Source organism: Alligator sinensis, unplaced genomic scaffold (assembly GCF_000455745.1).
Source record: "Alligator sinensis unplaced genomic scaffold, ASM45574v1 scaffold842_1, whole genome shotgun sequence".
NCBI lineage: Eukaryota > Metazoa > Chordata > Crocodylia > Alligatoridae > Alligator > Alligator sinensis.
In genome coordinates, this window is record NW_005842295.1 from 1,657,741 (window position 1) to 1,680,094 (window position 22,354).

Consider the following 22,354-nt stretch of genomic DNA (forward strand, 5'->3'; position numbering starts at 1 on the left):
CAGAGACGAGCCTATGAGCTCCATTTCATCAACCTGCTGGATACTAGAGATCAGGGACTAAACATAGACATTGGATTTTTGATACATTATAATCTGCCTGGCAACTGACTCCCCAGCCCAGCCCAGCCCCTGGCTTCTTTACTTTTCATTCCATCCAGGAAGAACACACACCAACTGCTGCAGCTTCCTGAGCCTGACGAAGGGTTTTTGAACCCGAAAGCTTGCTTAATAACTATTCTCCAACCATTTGGGTTGGTCTAATAAAAGATATCAAATTCACCCAAGGAACCTTGTCTGCCTATATCCTTAGACCAACACAGCTACAACCTAAACCCCTCCCACTGTACTGCGCACTGGTGAAATTGCAGCTGGAGTACTGCATCCAGTTCTAGAAACCGCACTTCAACAAGGATGTGAAAGAACTTGAGAGGGTCCAGAGAAGAGCCACCTGTATGATCAGGGACTTGCAAAAGAAGTCATACGAGGAGAGGCTGAGGGACTTGGGCCTCTTCAGCCTACAGAAGAGAAGGCTTACCACTACATCAGGGGAGCACATCAAGAACTCAGTGAACAGCTGTTCACCAGGGCACCCCTGGGGAAGACCAGAAGCAATGGATACAAACTCCTGTAAGGCCACTTCAGGCTCAGTTCCACAATCTATGAATCTAAATCTAATTTCTGCATGTACCCTTAGAAACTAAGTAGACCTTAGAGACTAATCATGTATTCTCTATAAGGTGCCACCTTGCACTTCCTTCTGCCTGAATTCAGGCTAATATGGCTAATGACCTCTCTGCTCCTATATCAAGAGCAGGACATGAAAGGCACTAATGAAAACAATGCAGGCAAATGTAAGAAAGATCATGCAATAGCACAGTTTGGTCCATCTACTCTAGAATACTGTCTCTGCCAATGGCCAGTACCAAATGCATCTTCCAAAGAAGATGAAAGGAACAACTATTTCCTCATTAAAGAAGTTTGCTTCCAAAATGTCTCAGTGGTTGGCTTACAGACTGAAAATAACTACCCTACCTAATGCATTGGTGCAGAAGTATAAGTATTTGTTCCTTTCTACTAACTTCTACTAAGTTCTGTACCTCCAATATGTCTTGCAGCAAAGAGTTCAACCAGTTCATTAGTTTTCATATAAAAAGGTTATTTCCTTTTAACTTTTTTTAAAGGTTGCCTTTCACTTTCGATTCCCATCCTCTTATTCTTGTAAAGTACAAAAAGAACATTCAGTTTATCTTTTCTACATCATTCATGATTTGATATATCTTTGTGTTTCCTTCCTCTTCGCAATATCTCCTTATATAGGTATCTAGTTATATCTTTATATTTTTTATCTATCTCCAAAATGCCTCTATTCATACTGAATCTTTTTTGTTATGGACCAGAACTGAATGTAGAGCTCCAGTGAAATTTGGTTTATATAATTACATATTTGTTAGTATTGCTTCATATCCCCTTCCTTACCTTTTCTAATATAATTTTATCTTTTTCTTTTATCTTAACCCTCCCATTTGCATTTAACAGAGATTCTCAGTTAAGTGTCACTCCCCAGTGGTAACATTTAAATTTAGAATCTAACAATGTATATGAATGATCCCAACTATACCTATTATGTTCATTGCTTGGCATTTGTCAACAATAAATGTGAACAACTGTGTTGCCCATTCACCTGGCTTAAAAATGTTTCCATGGAGTTCTCTTAAGCTAGGGACAGACATTAAAAAAGCCTGAGCGTGAATTCATTCAATCTTTGCAGCTTAGCCTAACATGGCTAGGCTGAACTGGTTTGAAACCAGACATTCTCTCTGGACTGAGGAAATTCAGGCACATGCCTGCAGTGGCTCAGGCCAGAAGTCAGGGGGACACTAAAGAAGCCCTCCCTTCCCTTCCGCAAGGAGCTGAGCTGGGGGGGGCGTGGCCAGGCCCTGGCAGGGCTCTTTCATTAGGGAGGTCTGCCTGCACAGTCCCAGGCTTTTTTCTGCTGGTTGCTCAAGGGGCAAGAGTGTTGCCAGCCCCCAGCCCCGGGCTAGCACTCTGAGGTGCGGGGAAGGGTAGGGGAGTGCAGTGCATCCATTTTCAAATGGTTTATGTGCACTGAGTATCTGTTCTGTTACAGGTTTAAACCAGTTTTTCATCACTTAAACCCGTTTATATGTAATGTCTGGCCCTAGCCTTAGTGTTCTCTAATCCTTAGAAATTGCATCCCTATAATTACATACCTATATTGTTCGCCCACTCCAAACCATTAATAATTATGTTAAATAATACCAATTTTTAAATAGAGTCATTGGGTATGAGGGGACTTCCCTCTGCCAACTGTTTTGCTCTTATTCCTTAGGGTATGACTCAGAGAGATGAATTTCCAAATTCTCTTCTCAAATACTTCTGCAGCATTCTCATAGACCCATTAGTCACCTTTCCTCCTTCAGTATATAAATAAGTTCCATCAGCTTTTCTTTTGTCATTTTCTTTAGTTGCTGAATCTTTTTCAGCACTCCATGAACTTTCTTTAACTTCCCAGCATGTTGCTTTATAATGAAAGGGCCCTAAATTGCATAGTAACATACCAAGGCATTATAATTTTGGTTATCTTATGCCTTTATGTATACACCCCAGGGTGGTATTGCTTTTTTTTTCCACACTAGTATTATGCTATGAGCGCATATCCAAATAGCAGAAGAACTAAACAAATTGAAAACATTATAAATTTTAGTGCTCAAATCTTTATTCAAGTTTAGCCTCTGGTCCTCAGTGAGATAAATCTCAAGTGGACAATGAAGTGATATCCGTCTCCAGTTAACATATATCCGCATCATAAAAACAACCACATAGTTGGCACTTTATTCCAGAGAGGCCCAGAACAGAGCCACCACAGAGACTGTATAGCTTTGAAGTTATTAGTGAGGCAGCATGTATTATCTCATACTGCAGTTGCTTGAGCAGCATAGTACCTGTCCTGCACATAAATAGAGGAGGCCATTTCCCAGCAATGTCACTCTCGAGCACAATGAACACCCCCACCACAAGAGGATAACAGGGAGATGGGAAACAAGTTTAACCCTACCTCTCATACAGGAAATCTGAGAACTTTTTTGGTACCCCATTTATACACTGCACTAATTTCAGGCACTGCTTTCTGAGGCAAGGGTTATTTCTATTTCTTAAGCAATGATTGTTTCATTGTAAAATGCAAAAATAGTGGCAGAAGCAGAGACTAGAGAGTAGTCCTCCTCCTGCCAGGGGTATGGCATTATCACTAGTCTGTATACCTGATGGTCCCCCTTGTTTCTTTCTCTTCTGGATCCCAACTCTTGTGGTTGTGGATGTACAGTAGCCTAGCTTTAACAGAAAGGGTGAAGAAAACCCTCATATCACTTCTTCTATAAATTGGAAATTAAGACAGTCTCTTGTGAAATCAGAGCCATGGGTTTGAATCTCCTGAGGGCAAGAAGAGCCTATCAAGCCAGATCTCCTACCCTAGATGGGTGCTTACAGCTGTAGGCAACTGAGGAAAGGATAGGGTTCCACCACTGCTTTTGAGCTGAATTTGAAGTCCTTGATATCAGTTAAGAGTGATCTGAACAACCTGGCTACTGAGTAGGGCCTCTCCAGGGACTTTGACAGAGCTTAAGCACATTTCAGCACTAATTTAAATTACAACAGAGCCTAGGCTGGAGTTAGCTAATTAGGCAATCCACCAGAATCACTTCTGAGCAAGCACAGAAGCCCTAGTATAGACTCCAAGAGAACACTACAGTATGGTGGCGCTTTCTGAATTCAAGCCACTGATGATATTTATGCCTACTGGATCAGGACCAATTTGAAAGAGTCTTTTGAACTTAGATAGCTAAACTCCATCCAAGTTCTGTTTAGATGTTTAAGAAAATGATGGTAGTGCTAGAGTGATGTTGTAGCTGCAATGTTCCAGGAATTATAAGAGTCAAGGATTTCTTAGAATGATAACTTATCACCCTAAGAAATTTTTGCCTCTTACGTAACAAAATTATAGAAGAAAACTATGGGGTTTTTTTAACAAATGAGCAACAAACCAGGAATAGGACTGAGGTTCCCTCAATTTATTCTTTTCTTCAGTACTGATCCTATGTGATGTGGCCCCCTGATCGTAGGAGGTGATCCAAATGTTCAATGCTCCACAGAAAATAAAAACCCCTAACAGTTACATTCCTTCCCAAGCTGCACAATTTTTTCTTGCTTTGTATTTTTTCTTTCCCCACCAGTAAACAGGACAGCAGGATGACGTGCTGACCTTTTCCTGCATTTAGAATCACAACAAAATGCACCAAGAGATTAGTTTCAATACAAGTCTCTCCCTTTTCAAAACTAATCTCAGTCCCTTTCATTAGAAGTTATTTTAAATAAAGGAACTGGGAAATGAAGATGTGTACGCAACTTGAGTTTACGCTATAAACCACACAGTAGTTTCAATCAGGAAATTCAGATAAAATAGGTGTGCTGTTCCATCAATCTAACCTACCTTAATGTCTTTATAAGGTTGCCATTTTTACCTAATTAATTATGTGCTTTTAATTAGGTTGTGATGGCTACTGATATACTTGCAGTGCATTTTGTTATCTTTGGCCTGAGGCAAAGCCAAAGGACATGGTTAGAGAATTTGAAACCAATTAAACTGTTCCATAGTTCCTTATCTTAATACCAGTATTATTATCAGATTGGTTTGTGAAAATGTCTCTTTTAAAAACAATACATAATGTTTACAGTTAGGTATTATTACAATTATATTACTCTTTGTTACAATGCTTAAAATCAGGACAAACACACTGTCTTCATACCAAATTTGGGTGTCTCTGTTATTTTTAACAGTCTCTATAAAATGCAAGGTTAAATTCAATCATCTAAAACGTTTCTTTCATCTAGTGGCATTTATTCCTTTCTGCATTTTTACCCTTCTCTCTATATTATTACCTATGCCAAAAGTCCCTATGCTTAAAAATGTTGATAATCTGGGACAAGATCTCAGAAATCTTTTACTATTACTTACCCTTGTAATTCCCCATGTCTTTATATGTGTTCTGCTACCAACGTCTAGTATGCAATACTGTGCACTGAACTGGTACTAAGGAGACTTGGGTTCTATTCCTATCTCTACCACTGGCTTGCTGGATTATACTGGGCAAGACACTTCACTTTGTACTTAATTTTCCATGCTGTAGAATGGAGCTAATGATACTGACCCTCATGAAATGCTTTGAGATCTGCTAATGAAGAGACAGGTATTCACATATTCCAAACCAGATCACAATAAAATCAACACAAAACTATTACACTGTACTATTTACAACAAGAGCAGGATCAGGCCATTACAAAATTATGCAGTTTAACTCATTTCTAAAGCATTAGGCTCCATGCTACATGCACTCTCATGTGTATGCATTTATTAGCCCACCAAGAAAACTGATAATTACAAGACATTTTTTTTTAACCAAGCCAGTTTGTGAAATATCCCTCTGAGTGCCATGGAAGTTTTTCCACACACTATCAATTAAACATTTTAAACCATTATGGATGTGCATAAACCTTGCCTTTATTTTTCAAGGACAAGGGTGGGTCACTAGCTCAGGAAGCCTTGACATCATTCCTCTGCCCACTCTGATTAAAGTGCCTGCGGTTGAATGTCAGCAGGTCAGATAGCACTGGAGAAGGGACTAAGAAAAACACAGTGATGCCATATTTATTAGTATATGTACCTAAAATAATTTAAATGATTTTTTTTTTATTAAAAATACTTAATGGAGGTTAAGCGGCATTTTTAACCTCTCTTCAAGTTATCAAATGACATATTAAAACCAATAGGGCTCTAATGCACCTTCTAATGTGCACTGCTGCTTTAACAGATTGCCTACAAATTTAAGTAAAACTAAATCTACCCTTTTAGCACTCATACTAAGGTTAGATTAATAATAAATGTGCTTTCACTATATGCAACTCTTTTCTAAATCACAAAAACACAAAATAAAACTACAGTCCCATCCACCTGTAATGAATTGTTAAAGTCCATTTACATCAATGTAGTATGAAATTTTGAATTGTTTCAAAGCATTGCAATGTACTAACTATGATTTCAGTTATTTCCAGGGCCAAAACTTGCTAAGCCCTCTAGAAAACTAGCATACTTCCAACATGTTAGCACAAGCAAGGGTACTTAAAACAAGTTTTTCCCAGCTTTGGCAGCCTATTTGTCAACTGTTCATACAAACCTCTCTGCACCTTTCTCCATGCTGACCCTTAGATAAGGAGCAACCTTCCTGAACTAGTCTGTGAGGAGACCACTGTTGAAATCTCTCCTCAGGATTCCCCACTGGTTATTTTCTTATTAGTATTGCAGAAATTTATTATGGCTGTGCTGAGTAGCAGATAGAGATAGTTGTCATTTCTTTTAATACCAATAATTTAACAGCACACATATGCATATCAATATATGTATTTGATTATTTTAGCCCTTTTTCAAACCAGATATAATTTATAATTTATTGGCTATAAACTCATATTTTTTCAATATCAGTACAGAGCCGAATGTAAAACTGACCTTTGGCCGCTACTATAATACTATAAATATCAAATAATTACAATTTCTGGCTCTCAGTGGGCTAAATATCCATCACTGTGCAAGAGACTTTTTCTTTACTCATACCTGTCAAATCAACAGTAACAGAGGACATGTACTTCTGCAGGAAATCAAGCTTTAAGTAAGAGGTACATCAAGCCCTAGGCCCTGGTGCCTCATATCAAAAAATATAAGGTCAATGACTAAATATAATAAAGGAAGAAGGCATATACTCTGAGTTTTTAATACAACATACTGTAACAAACATTTTATTCAGCTTTTCTTACCTGGTTTGCACTGATTACACCTTCTTCCTTGACGATTAGGGAGGCATACACATTGTCCACTAATCTGGTCACAAACTGTTCCTGCTAATGTTCCCAAGGGGTCACAATCACAAATCTGGCAGCCGAGAGGGTTGCTAATAGTGAGATTGTACATATGAGACACACACAGATTGCACTGATGGTCAGTTGCACCAGCTTTGCAAGGGCATTGTCCTGTTGATTTGTCGCAGAGCAGAGCTCCATTTATTGTACCTGCCTTATCACAGTTACATGGCAGACAGAAGAAGGAATTATTTTGTTGTACTTCATAGTACCCATCCAAGCATTCATTACATTGCCTTCCTCTGACATAAGGTTTACATACACATTGCCCGGTTTTAGCGTTGCACACAGTTCCAAAAAGTGACCCTGAGACGTTACACTTGCAAGCCTTACAGCCAGTAGCATCCAACCCATAAAAGTTGTCCATGCAGGTGTCACACTGAAGTCCCTTTACTTCACCTTTACAATTGCATTGTCCAGTAAAAGGGATGCAAAATTGGTTCACTGAGCCATTGATGTTGCACTGACAGGGATCACATCCATCTTCATTGACATTTCTGAGAGTTTTAAATCCAAAATTACAATGATCACACTTGAGACCTGACAAGAGAAAAATTATTAATAAAAAAAGAGGAAGAAACAAATTTGATATACACCATATATTTTTAAAACGTGCTGAAGTCTTTGCTCACCACAATATTTAACAGGACCCACAAGGAGATGCCTATACAAAGTCAACACAAACAATGGTAACTAATATAACAGTTATTTCTTTTTTATATTTTGTCTAGATACAATGTGTGTTGAGGGGGGAGGCTTTTAAATGTGGCTTTTAAGATATATGAGCAAAAGATTTCAAAACTTAAAAATACTTCTAACTATATCTTATGTGCCCACTTGTTACACAGACTTTCTCCCTAACTACAAGAGGTGCAATTCAAACTGAATGAAAGAAAGACGTGCTGGAGTGTTAATGCATTTTTCATAAGAAATACATATAAACACACTCATGGACATGGTAAACAGAACTAATGACAATAAATGAGTTTTACTTAACATCGCACTTTAATTTTAATATTTATTTCATTATTATTAAATTATTATTGGCCCTTATTGAATACAGAAAATTATTTCCATTATCCAAAATGAAATAATACTTCTAAGTTGGTTGGCTCCTACAGTTCATTAAAAAAATAAACTTTTTTCTTAATTCTGGATACTGTACATCTGTTAGATTTGTTTTCAAAGTCATTGTTTTATCCCTGCCTCAGGGGTTGCATTTGAGTTTTAGTTTATTAAACGTACATCAGAAGAAAATAAACTCGATTATGCGAGAAATGCTAAATCACTTGTATGTGTTTTCCCTTGCAATGGGAAAATCTCTCACTGTGAAGCCATTTTTTAATTGTTGCATCCAGTAAAAGAAAAAAAAAGTCCTGTGTTCTAACAAAGCATTTCCATCCTTTAACAAATACATAAACATACGACAATACATTTAGAAACTCATATGTAGAAAAGCATCTCCTGAAATGGTAGGAAATGCATTATATATATGGATAAAAACTCAAGCACTTCAACAGAAGGCAAGTTCCGTTAACAGTGATGAATGACTCACCTAAGGCATATCATTTAATTTCAATAAGGAAAATAAAAAAGGACCACTATTGCTGCAAATTTTAAAAATAACTGTATTGTTAACAAGAATTATGACTCATTTTGAACTATTAAAATTGGTCTACATGGATTCATATCATATCAGTTTTAAAAATATGCGCAGTGCTTATTTGAATATGCCATACATATTCCTGACAGGTAATCTATTCCTAACGATACTGAGGAAGGCCTACAGGGCATCACATTCAATGTTAACAAGTACAGGGGAGTTAGCACACTTGGCATTTAATTCACATTCTTCTACCTTTTTATTCTAGATGAATGACCTACTTTAATAAAATTATTGGTGCTAATGTATTTTACTGGTGATAGAATCATTAGTAAGATTTAACAGTTGTGTTAACTCTAACAGTTCACGTTCCATAACACTGCGGTACTCAGTTGCATTTCCTGTTATCACATTTGTTGAAATAGATAAAATGACAATAGATGGAGGTTACTTGTAAACCAAGCTTTAAAAAAAATTCAGTACATGTCTTCAAGATGTAGCTTTCCCTTGTAAAAGGTCAATGCACAGTTTTGGTAAATTGCATTTATCTGCATGCTGCAATAATATGCAGAAAAATATTGAGTAATTTATGAAAACAGGAAAAGGGACTCTAGTCTGAAATGTTTTAATACCCTCTCCTATCAACTTTTAACCACTTGCTTAACTTTAAGTGCATTAGTAGTTCCACTGAAATCAAATAAATGAACATGATTATAGGTGAGCTTGTGCAAGAGTGTTTGCAGGATTGCATTTCATACATAATTTTTGTCGAATAAAACCTTTCTTGATGGAAATAAAAATCATCCCAAGCATTCCCATCAATAGCATGGAAGTACTTTAAAGCACAAGTAAGTGAATAAGAAAGAAAGGTTCTGATCCTGTATTCCTTGAATACCTCAAATCACAGTAAAAAAAAATTGGAAGCTTTTGGATATACTGGGAATTCAGAATCGGGCCACATGCAAATATACAAAATACAAATACAATTTAGAATTGTTTGAAAATTCCAGTTTGACCATATATTTGACTAAATTTTAAGAGGTATTTACTGTTTACATGGAAAAAACCAGGTAAGGTAAGGTTGGTTTTTACTCTGCAAGGCACTGAGCACCTCCTTCGGCATGCTGACCATCTTTTATTTCACATCATAGGCAATGGGAGCTGAAGTCACTCCTTCAGGAAAGAGGCTCAGAGTCACATAGAATGAGGAACTTTGAGAGCAACATTTTTATGTATTACTATTTCTTCTTTGCTTATTTTGGAAATTCCAGTCATACTAAAGAAAAAAGAGCAATAGCTTGAAAACATCTGTGATTCAACCTTTTGGGGCTTCACTTTTGCCCTATGGCTATGAGATTTCCCTCTTCTAAATATATGGTAGAGATTAACAGGAATTGTATGAGAAGAAATTAAAATACTTTCAACATTTCAAAGTATTTCTCATATCTGCAGACAGCCATGGTTATTTTCAGAAAGCACACAGACAATGGTTAAAATAATAAGGAAACGGTGAAAGTGAGCTATGTGTATGGTCTGAGTCGTATGGTCTGAGACATATACAGTTACCATGCAGAGCTCACTTTATCAGGAAATTCTCCTTGCATAATATTCCCATACATCAACATTTCAAAATGTATTATATACACTGTGTATTTTGGGTGCTTGATAAATTTTGTCCTTATGTGGCTGTGGCTCCCCTCAAATATGCTGGAAGTAATAAATTGCTATAATCAAATCTAATTTCTGAAAAATACCTGTGGGAGTAACAAACAAAAAAGCACGTCTTGTAAAAAAATGATAAATAACACAGAAGGTAGCAGTTTATTATAATCAGCTTGGCATTGAATTACAAAATTAAAATTATGTGGCCCTTGATAAGTAACCCTAGCAATGTACATGATCTGTGGAATTATGTTGACTTATTTTGCATTTCATAGGAACAGTTCAAAGAAATATAATAGAAAAAATGGAAAGATTTATCACAAAGGACCCTGTAGCACAGAATATTTTGAGGAAAAAAAATCCATTTATTTTGGTCTATTAAGAAAACTAGCATGGAAATGATTTGCTTAGAACTCATTAAGTATAAAACATTTTGAAAAAGTGCTAATTTCCTAAAAGGAACATCTATGCAGTAAGCAAATTATATTATTTTGGTGACTTATTAGTATAGAGCTATGTGAGCGAATGCAGCTACACCATAAAAAAACTTCTAAAGGGTTGATTAAACTAAGCTTCAAGCTGTAGTGTGATAGAATTATTAAATTAATAAATTTTAGACAGTTAATTTGATTCAATTTTTTTAACGTGCCTTCAGCAACAGAAATTTACTCTACTTCTCAGTTTAGAAATCAAGTGTTTTATTTCCAGCAGATAATAAGAAATATGGCTGAAAACTCTTGCAATACACATACCAATAACATTTGCTTTGCAGTTGCACTGGCCTGAATTTTGGTGACAGGTAATATCTCCATTGACTGTCCCAGAGGTATTACAGTTACAGGGACTGCAGCCATCAGGTTCTGACTGTTGTAGATTGTAGAATCCTTCCTGGCACTGATTGCACTGTCTGCCAGACACATGTCTCTTACAATTACACTGGCCTCCAATCTAGAAAGATACAAAATATTATAGAATGATGAACATATCTATTTTTAGATGATACACTCATTAGCGGCAAGGGCGGGGGTATGAGGTGGGGAGGAGATCACTTTAAATGGAAACAGAAAAAATAGGTCTGTGTAATACAAACAGTATTTTACTCACTGGGAAGAAAAACTAAGAGAAATATTAAGCAAAGAGCATGCATATAAAAGTTCAATTAAAATAAATCACAGAAAATTGTGTAGGGTGGAAAAATAACAATAGTGAGTTAGTCACAAATTAGGCATAGAACCTTTCAAAGGAAAACAGTTACAGGACAATATTAGTCAAGTGAAATTTCTCTTAAAATAGAACTGAGGCATACTTTTTACAAAATAGCATATCATTTCAAAACGGCAGATCCTTTAGTTTTTACTCTGAAAATGCTTCAATTTACTTTGATGGGAAGAAACGCTGAAAGAGACAGGACTACAGATTGCAGGATTTATTCAAAAATAAAGTTGCATGATTAGGAAGGACTAATCTGTGTATTTTGTAAAATTTCCTTCACCCGCTTTGGTTAACAACTGTTGATTTTAATCCTTATTTGCTCTTTACTCCTGATTTATAGCCATAAAAGTGATTCTCACTGTTTCAATAATTTGCCTACCAATTCTGTAGAATGTATTCAGCATTGCCGAGTCAATCAAGAAGAATCAATTAATTACATAAAGCCAAAATCCATTTTCCATACTCATATAAGCTGGCTGACTCTTCTAAATGCTGTAAAATTCATATGTATACTTGAATTTCCCTGAAATATGGTTTGTGCCCTGGGAGTGGAGGCATATGTTCAGCTTTGTGTTTGAAACTCAGGGTTATTTAAGCAAGTGGCTTTCATGTGCCATACTTCCTCTCTCCTCTTCCCCTACCACCCATGTAAAAAAAATAAGAATAGCTTGAAGTTAGCTAGATTCTACTAACTTTATTTTTCACACATCAAAGATAAAACCGCTGCTCAGACTACTCTAAACACTCTCAGATGTCCAGTATTTGCTTTAACTAGTTCATGGCACCCACTACACCTTCTGGGGAGCAAAACTGAAAACAATATTCAGGTAGGAGATGGGTTCTTTGGATAGGCAAATGCTTAATGCTCATCAACTCAATGGATTATACTGAGTACGTGTGAACTAGGTAGATAAGAAGCTTTCAAGTCTGTCAGTTTTCACATGAGCTGAGTAGCTCAGGGGAATATACAGGAGTCCTTGAACCTGACCTACATCCACCAGTGTCAGTTTGAATCTAACTTTTAACAGAAATCTGGAGGGGGGTGGGGGAAAGGAAGGCATCTTGCTACAATCTGCCTTTATCAAAATTTCTGGTTTGGGGGAAGGGGTAGTAACTGTAATCTGAGAACAGTAAATAAGTCAGAAGGTGCTGGGCTGGATAGGTTAAGGGGGAGGAAAAAATAAGGAGGGGTGGGAGAGGACCTGGCAGGGTCAGGTTGAGAGCTGGTATGACAATTAAAGGAGGCAAGAGGAAAGCACCCAGAGGTGATATATGGGGGTGGTTGGCAACCTAAATTGGAGGAAAGAGTAGTATGGACCCGTATTAGCCCCACATTCTACTCTACGTGTGTACACAAGGATCTGGGGTCACCCCTGGGGATGTATCAAACCTCCACCCTACCCTCCCTCCTGATCTGCAGGTTCCCTGTCCTTCTGGGTGTGTCTAAACTGTTTTCCTTGCTCCCACATGTGAGCTGGGGTATGGAAGGTCCTCTTCCTCTGGGGAAGGTGTTCAAGGCCCTTTCATTATCCCTTCATATTAGCTAGAATCTGGGAAGCCCAGTTCTTCTAGGGGTGTGTAGCCCCACTCTCTGTCCTCCTCTCCCCCAAGGAGCTGAGTCCCTCTTCCCATCTCCCATGTAAGATGGCATCTGAGTAAACCCTGCACCTTTTTCTAGGAGGGTGAAAACAAACATGCCAGAAATATGCATCCAGCACACAGTGGTAAGACTAGGCTTAGGAATGGAGAATAATTGAGAATGCTTGATAGATATGAGAGGAATACAAGAACTGGTGGGATGAGAGCATCCAGTGAGATGAATGGAGCCATTCATTGATTTCAGAGCTACTGTTTCAGGCCTTATTTATGTCCGCAGGGTGTTTTCACTCAGTCAGAACCTTGCATTGAGATGCATGGTCCACTTCTACCTCTCTGAAAAAAACTCTTTCCTGCTTTTTTCAGAACTCTAAAATCCCAAATCTTATTTGGGCTGCCTTGAAATTTAGTGTGCCCCATGGAGGTTCAGGTTAGGTTTAGTAACCCTGATTTGGGCTCGTTTGACAGAGGGATCTTCATGATAAAGATCACACTTGCAAAAAAAATTTTATAAAGAAAACCATCATTCAGAAGGTTGCCAAATTCTACCATTATTTTTGTGTGGACTTGGGGAATCAAACCATGGTTCTGAATGGATCCAAGGGTATCAATCATTAAACATTTATGCCAACTAGTATACAGGACCTCTTTGAAGAGACAATATGGAACACAATGCTCAAAAAGAAAAGCTCCACAAAAAGATGTGAGCATAATGTTTCAGCAGTAGCAATGCCTAGGTGGTGCGCAGGGGTACACGTGCACCGCCTGAGAGCACTGGTGCACGCCCTGACCAGCCGCATAGGCAATGGGCAGGTGGGGCAGGCGAGAGCATCAGTGTTCCCACTGCAAGCACCAGCTGGGGGTGGGAGTGCCAGATGTAGCACAGCGGCCACTTCCGGAAGCACCGCAGCCACTTCCTGGTTGGTGAGTTTTGCCACGGGGGGACCTCCCCCTGACCCTTGGTCACTGGCTGGCCACATTTGCCCCTCCTAACTAAAGTGGCATCAGTAGCCCATGTGCTTCAGAGTTGGTCCCTGCCCCTTTCAGGTCTGTGTCAGCTAGAATGTTGCAGCTGCTGTCCCTTTAATGGTGGTTGAGCCCCCATCGCATGGGGCATCTATATATGTGCTCTGGGGTGGAGGGAGGGGCGCTTTAATTAGAGCTGCTCTGAGAGGCCTCTAATTAAAAAACCCACAGCGTCACATGTATTCAGCATCCCATGCTTCAAAATGGCAGCAGGGGCACTTTAACTAAAACTTATTCTATGACCTTTAGTTAAAGTGCTCCTGCCACCATTTTGAAGCATGGGGACGCTGAATAGACATAATGCAGAGGCTGCTCTGACACATGCTACTTGGCATGCATCAGAGCAGGCATCTAGTATACATGCCCACGGAGTCCAAAATCCATAGTCACCTTGCCATTATGGGAAGGCTTGATCCCTTCTTTCTCTGTTCTCTGCATGTGCTGGAACCTGAGAAGGCCCTGCCCACTTAATGCTGTGATCTAAGTCCCCTCCCATATGAGTTGGGGCCCAGGCTTGCCCTGAAGAAAACCCAAATGTTAAACCCCTGGAAACTTAATTAAAACCTCTGGAAAACTAATACAAAATTAAAATATGGATGATCCCCTTGTGAGATGCTGGGACAAGCCAAACATAAAGGGAGGTGGTAAGAGTGGAGGGGAGCTAACTAGGTAGGCTAAAGGCACAGGGAGGGCTGATCAAGCTGGGGACAGACAGAGTATGGTAAGCTTGTGGGGTCTGGTTCAGTATAGTGGGGCCCATAACTAAGGTAGCATGCAGCCATGTGATAAGCTTCTACTAATATTATGAGTATGCAGCAGCAGTGTCAGACAGCAAGAAGCAACTTTGTGTATGCTTCTAACATTAAAGGTTTAAAATAGGCATACCAAATTCATTGGGCCTCATGGGCTGGATGAGTAACATGGAGGCAGTCTGTGAGCTAGACTGGGCCCAGAGACCAGCCTGGCACACTGAGTGCAGCACATGCCCCAGACCAGCTGTGTGTGTGCATGCAGTGTGCACCAGACCAGCAAATGTGTGGCCAGGCCTGATGTGCGCTGAATACAGCATTTGTGTCCAGTCCAAGATCCTCAGGCCGCATGATAGGGCTGCGTGGGCAGGAACTTGCCTGTGGACCATAACTTTGATGCCCCTGGTTTAAAGGAACAGGCAGCAGAGAGTTACCTGGAAATATGGAGATACAGAGCTATCTGTTGCAGGCAATGGCTAGATGAGGTGATAGAGAGAAAGAGAGAGCATGCATAAGCAACTCTAGCTATCAAGTAGCAAAACTGTTGCATTTTGAAGAGACTGATATCTATGATTTCTCTCACCAGCCCTGTTAGCAAATACACGCCCTAACCATTTCAACACAAGACCGTAATACAAATTGCATAATGAATAAGCACATAGGACAGTGGAGCAGCATTAGGAATCACAGAGCATCCTTCACCTCTACCTAGTTACATTTGCATCTCAACTGAAAAAGTATTTATTGAATAGAAATGCATGCATAACCACTCCTACAAAGGACAGTTTTCTTTCATTAAAAAAACAGTAAATTCATTGCCAAATCTTCATTAAGAAATCTGCTTGATGGTAATTTATGACCTTCCACAACATTAAAGTTAAATGAAACTCAAACTTCCTAAAACCAGGAAATGAAGAGTTAATGTATTTCAAATACAAATGTAGAAAAAAAAGGGAAATAAGCTCACGTGGCCTTAACTCTATATTTCTAGAACCACTGATAACCAATGTATTCAGCAGTGTATTGATTGCTAACTGGTAGAAGAATGAGTCAGAACAGAGCTGTGATTCCAGTATGACAGTCATGCTCCTTTGGAAGCAGTCTGAATGTCTCCCCAATACTAATGATCAAAGGAATGAGGTATATATGTTACTTGAGAGAGCCAACAAGCTTTATTGCTGCACTGAGTTGTGTAAGCTGTGTTAGTAGTGAGGCCCAGGTGAAAAAAAAAACACTTTTGCAAAAATAATAATAATAATAATTTAGCACTGTAGGCCCTAGAAGCCCTTGGCTGCCTCCATTATCTTAATCCATTCCTGTCATTGCGTACCTTCTTCCAGTTATCCATATTTCATTTCTGTAAGTTTGACACTACATCATCTAGTCATCTTCATCATGGCCTTCTCCCCTCCAGTACCTCAACACAGGCTTTTTTGAAGTCTGGATCACTTCTATTTTTTCAACACGGCCCAGTTATTGTAGTTGTCATGCTCCGATTTCCTGTCAGGATTGGGCCTCTGTACAATTGGTACAGTCATTCATTTTTGTTACTTACGCACCATTCTTGTGTCATGGAATCATACTGTGCATTAAAGATTTTCCATAAAATCTTCATTTCAGAATGATCTATTAGTATCTTATTTGCTTGTGAGAGAACCCAGGTTTGTCTGCCATAAGTTATGCATGGCCTGATTATGGTTTTATAGACTTGAAGCTTGGTTTTCCTTGCAGTGAGCTTGGATAACAAGAGCTTGTACAATGCAAATCTTTTGCTTCCATTTTTCCTTTAATTTCTTCCTGTGCCATGATAGAACCTAAATACTTGAAGTGGGTCACTTGCATAGAAATTGTGTTTTTTTTATTGTTATGTGAGGTCCTATTTAACAGCAGACACTGTGTTTTACTTCTACCTATTCTACATGTTCACTTGTAGTCCAATTTTATTTGATTCATTTGTTAGCTAGGTGTACAGAATTTAACATCCATATTTTTACTTATGAAAGCTGTATCTTCAGCATATGTAAGGATTTTATGCTGTCCATTCAGTTGAATTCCTCCCTTCATGTTATTTATGCTCTGGATTACCTATTCCAGTGCCAGGTTGAATAGGATCAGAGACAGACTATCTCCTGTTCTCAGTCTGGTTCTAAATGAGAAAATGTTTCTTTCATGGACACTAATTCTGTTCTTGATTCATGCATGAAAACTTTAATGAGCTCAATTAGTTTGTTGGGAATCTCTAATTCAGCTAATAGGGCCCACAGACGTTCTCCGGGTATGCTATCATAGGTTTTCTTGAAGTCTATGAACAGAATGTGCACACTTTGATTATATTCCCTTTTTTCTCAACTATTTAAGTCTTTGGAGTCTAAGTCGTTGTCACAATTATTTTCTCCTACTCTGGCATCACCTGAGGAAGTTACACCACCCTTTCTTATCACTCCAGGGAATAACATTTTTCCTAGTTTTAAAGAAAGTATCATTCTCTCACAATACCAATACAAGAATTGACAGAACCTGGGATTTTATCTGAGGCATGACCCTCATCGGGCTATTAAAGAGTCTGAAAACAAAGTTTGTATTTGTCAGTGCAGTCTGGAGTCACCGGCTAAAACTTTTCCCCAACCTCATTTTCAAGATCTTTATAAAGATGAAGAGGACATCGGCATTTTATGCACAGGGCAAGCCTCCTTTTTCAGTTTGACTGAGAAAGGTACCATTGCAAATTTTCATTTATTTCACTACTCATATCTGCATAACCACACCCTCAGCATGATGCAGCTGAGCTAGGAAGAATATAACCCGCATGCCCTTAATATAACCGTGCCTCTCCAGAGTTAGCGATAAAAGTGCTGAGCAGATCACTGGCAAGTGTCTGCTCAACATGTCACCATGGCTAAGTACAGACAGTCAAAAAGCCCAAGGCTGAATGTATTCAATCTTCACAGGTTAGTCTAAACTATGTAGATTGAATTGATAAGCAAGTGAACAGACATTCACTTTTGATCCTAGAATGTGGCCCAGGCCAGAAGTCAGGGAGTGCTAGAGCACGCCTCCCTGATGGCTGGAGCTGACAGCTTGGACCAATGCTAACCCACCCACCCTGTAAGGGGGAGTTTGTGGGGAGGGGAGGTGCAAAGCATCCTGGGATGCTAGGGAACTGTGACTTAATTTGAATCTGGAGGGAATCTGGGACAGAAGTTCAATAAACTGATTTAATGTAAATGATTTAAGTCTGATACTACATCCATCCAGGTTGAGCTTAACTGGGTTTGGCGACTTTGATAGCAATTTGTGTGTTCTGAATTTCTGCGTGTTACAGATTTGAACCAGTTTCCAATTACTTATACCAGTTGATGTATAATTTTTGTCCCTAGCCTTCAAAACTAACAAAGTCTAAACAGAGACTCTGGATTCTTATCCCATTACCTGGGCTATTATAACCCCTATGTCCCTATGAATTTATTGCTTTGTTTACCACCTTTGCTTCTCTCAGCACTGCCCCCCACTCTGCTTCCTCCCCACTTCACCATCTTTGTATCTAAGTTATTATTTTATATGTAGAACCCTTTGTCCCTGCAGGTCCATTCATAGTATCTGACAAAGTAAGTTGTTAGTCTATAATGTGCTGTTCTGCCCTGCCTTTTCTACCTATATAGTTAAGCCTGAGCCCAGCTGGAGGAAAAGGATTTAACAGAACCTTGGCCTCTATCAACAGCCCTTTACTGCCTGCTTGTTCTTCCAGAGCTGGGCACACTAAACATATTATGTAGGTTACCATCTTGCTAAGACTGACAGATACCTTTCAATGGGTAATGCAGACATCTTACAGCTAGGGCACAGACCTTGACCTGTCAGTCATGGACTGCAGAGGAATGGACTCTCCCTATGCATTCTCCTTTTTATCAGCCTCCACAATTGCAAGAAGCTCAGCCAGACCTCCCTGCTTCAGAATTTTTGAGGATATTTTCAACTTTTTATTTCAAATTTTTGGCTAGCGGGTCCGCTCACTAATATCTGTCCAATTCCCAGCTCCATTCTCAAACTGCACTTGCCCTTTAGGAAGACTATCCCCTCAGTAATACCTCACCTTCTGAAGTATTTGTGTAGCAAACCCCCCTAGCAAAATCCCCCAGTGTTTCTTTATTTTTATTTTTTTTAACTTAGAAATATGACATCCCCTTTTCCCCATCATTTCTGCCTTTTTCTCTCCCCTCCTCTATTCCCTATGGGTATATATAAGTAGTTATAAGTTAAGTTGAAACCCTGTGTACATAAGTCCCATTTTATAGTAACCATGAGCTATTGTAATAGTGTTTTGCTGTGTGTGTTGGATTACTGTAGTGTATTACACCATACGGTTATTATGTCTTAAGTGTCTCTATGTATTTAAGCCTGCAGTATGGGCTGGCATGAGTGATGTCAAGTATCCATTTTGTGCATGTCAGGTTCTCATTTTGTTCCCATGCCCTGTTGTATAAGTTTGTTGTAATTATGACTAATGTTTAAGTCTGTAACCTCTCCCATGTAAATTGGTTTTCCTTCAATACCTGAAGCAAAAGAGTGAATGGATGCATGAAACACACTGATAACAGGACCCCCTACTAAATCACCCCACCATCAAAACCAATACTGGGACCAAGGACCCAGCCATTGGAACCACCCTCAGCATTCAAGAAACAAAAGATGAGGCAACCCACCATTGTGCCAGGTTTCTCATGCACAGTAAGAACACCTGGAGCCCTCTGGGACAGGACTGACCTTGCCTGGACAGGCCCTCCCCATAGGAGATCAGAGGTAGTCTGCCCCATAAAAAGGAGTAGTGAAGACTGACTCCTTGGGATGCCATCTTCACCTGCAGCAGACGTGCTCCACGTCACGCTGCCTATCAACCCAGAGGCCCTGCCGGCAACCCCCGCTCTGGACAACAGCTGCTGAAGAAAGACCCCAACTGGCCATCGAGGACCCCTTCCATCCTGGATAGATAGCTATCACCCCCACCCTCTCTTCAAACAAGGACTTGGACTCTGTTTCTCTTCCCTACCTGGACTCCAACCCTTTCACTGAGTCTCTTTTTCCTGCTATCATCGTGTGAGTGTGTGTGGGAACCAAGCTGTACAGTATACTGTTCATTTAAGAAAACTGTTATTTGGACCCCTGAGTTGGGTTTTGCTTTACTACAGTTTTGGCCCTGCTCCAGTCTCTGCTCCTCACCCCTCTAACTTCTGTCTCATTTCTCCCTGTCTTGCTTCTGGCTCACTGCCACCTCCAACACCTGTCCTGAGCTCTTGTGTCTCCAGCCATCCTGAGATCCTCTCTGCCTGCAAACCCGTTTCTTTGCTATTGCCTCATCTCCACTGCCTTCTCCCCTGATCTCTGCTACTGTTATTACCTTATCCCCACTGCCTTTTCCCCTGATCTCTGCCACTTGCTCTTTAGTTACCAAGCACCCAAAGCATAGGTACCACAGGCACCAATACACACACTGTCACCTGAGTCAGTGACAGTGTGTATAGCCTGCGTGTATATGTGTATGTATATGTACATGTGTATGTGTACTATGTATGATTTCATGTCATTATCATTAGAGCATGTATGTGCTTGAATTCATGATAGGTATGCATGTGCCTAGGCTGGTAATCTTGGATGTGTATGTGCCTGAGTTGGTTGGGGGGGTGTGTGTGTGTGTGTGTGTGTGTGTGTGCGTGTGTGTGTGTGTGTGCGCGCGCACACCTAATTGATTTGTGTGTTTGTGTATGAGCAATTGTGTCATACTCTCCCATCTAACAGTGCAATTTTGAGATCCTGAGAGTTGGCCTGACCCCACAGGGCAACATTTGTAGCAGCTGGTTTCCCTACTGGCTCCAGGGAGAGAAAAGCCAGGAACAAGAAGAAACAACCTGTGGCTTCTGATTTCCTTCTCTCTGATAACTTGTGGGAAAACTGTGTTCTGCCCTCAAGCAAAGTGGGACCTCCTTATTCCCTCTTTCTCAGGCAGATCTCAAGCAAGACAGAATTATAAAGGCCAGTTCTGCTGGACAAGGTACAGGCCATCAAGAAACAAAAATCCCATTCTCATTGGCATTTTTTGGGCATTCTGATTTCACAGACAGACTTCCTTCAACAGACCTTTCCGGTAATCCCTGTTATCCTTCTACATCAATTGGGTCCTCAAACTGGTGAATGAAGAGATTATCTGAAGTGATTCAACCAGGGAAAGTAATTCTTAAATCAGATGGCAACCTAGAATAATCATCTCCATTCCAATTTAGGCCATAGGACAGAGAGAGAGAGCAAGGGCAGAGTATTCACCAGGTGAATGCAACAGACACTGAAGTCCTAGAACACTCATTTATTCCATGGAAAAGACTTGATGTGTCCTGGTCATAAAGGTCAACATGTCTAATGTGGTTTTCATAAATAAAGATGACAGGATTAGCCCCAAGAAAAATCTTGTCCTGGGCAGAGCACATTTTTTAATCTCAATTGGCATTGCCATCGAAGGGAAAATAATCACCCAGATTTACAAAACAGAAGCTGAAATGTGAACAGAGTGGACCAGAGTGGAACAGAAATATCATCACTCATGCTAAAATCAATTTGGTCAACTACTGACTGGCCTCTCTGCATCTAGAAACAGCAAACACAATGACCAGTGGCCTGTGTGTGTCAGAACCTAGAATGTGACGCAGTGAATGACCTCTTTCAAAGCTGGGGAATGTCTCTGCTATGAGCTTTCTCACTTTTTTCACCACTTTCCATGAAGGAAAGAACAGCAGTTATGATTTTCTGACTCAAGAAAGTCTCTGTCAGATTAACATACCTCACAGGAAAGGTCTACTATTACAAATCTAATCCTTCATCCAAGACTAGATGGGTTCCAAAAGGATATCTGCATGACAATCTTTACAGGTTCAAAGGTGCTGTCCTACTTGCTTTTTGTTAATTAATGTCTCCCAATCAGATGCTGAGTTTTTAAAATGGGGATCTTTGATAAGGCACAGTATTGTACTTTGAATTCAAAGTAGTATTTCTTATAACTGTCATAGCATTTATTCAAGAAACATTTTTTCCTTCTGTCAGGCAGTCTTTAATGGCACTGAATCTCAGGTCTAAGAACTCAAACCTCCTAGGCAGCCACATGGTCATCAATTCAAAAATTCACCAAACTTGCATACTCATCAACTACTCTCTACCGATTTTCTTCTCCATGCATTCCCTTGTGCCTTGGGGAAGAGGGAGATTACATAATGTGCTTGTTCGAATACCTACATTTAAAGGAGCCTGCTTCTTACCCTAAAGAGACACTGCTATGAGTATTTTTTTAGTCTGGCCACTGATTAGAAGCAGCTGAGTTCAATATATGCAAGTCCAGACAGGAGCAGATGAATCCTGGAGATCAACACGTGGCTATGCAGATGGTATTGCTTGCAGGGCTTTGGCTTCTTCAACCATGGGATAGTGTTCCAAGAAGAAGGCCTGCTGCACAGAGATGGGATCCACCTACAAAGCAGGGGAAAGA

At 39.7% G+C, this 22,354-nt stretch overlaps 1 protein-coding gene across 1 annotated transcript in view; it reads right to left on the reverse strand.

Moving 5' to 3' along the window:
- USH2A (usherin) overlaps positions 1-22,354 on the reverse strand; it is a gene marked incomplete at its 5' end in the record, with an annotated part of 567,922 nt that overhangs the window by 536,171 nt on the left and 9,397 nt on the right. The window contains 2 exons of the mRNA XM_025209559.1: positions 6,883-7,524; positions 11,002-11,197. Coding sequence (XP_025065344.1) covers positions 6,883-7,524; positions 11,002-11,197 — 838 coding nt within the window. The remainder of the gene's footprint in view (positions 1-6,882; positions 7,525-11,001; positions 11,198-22,354) is intronic.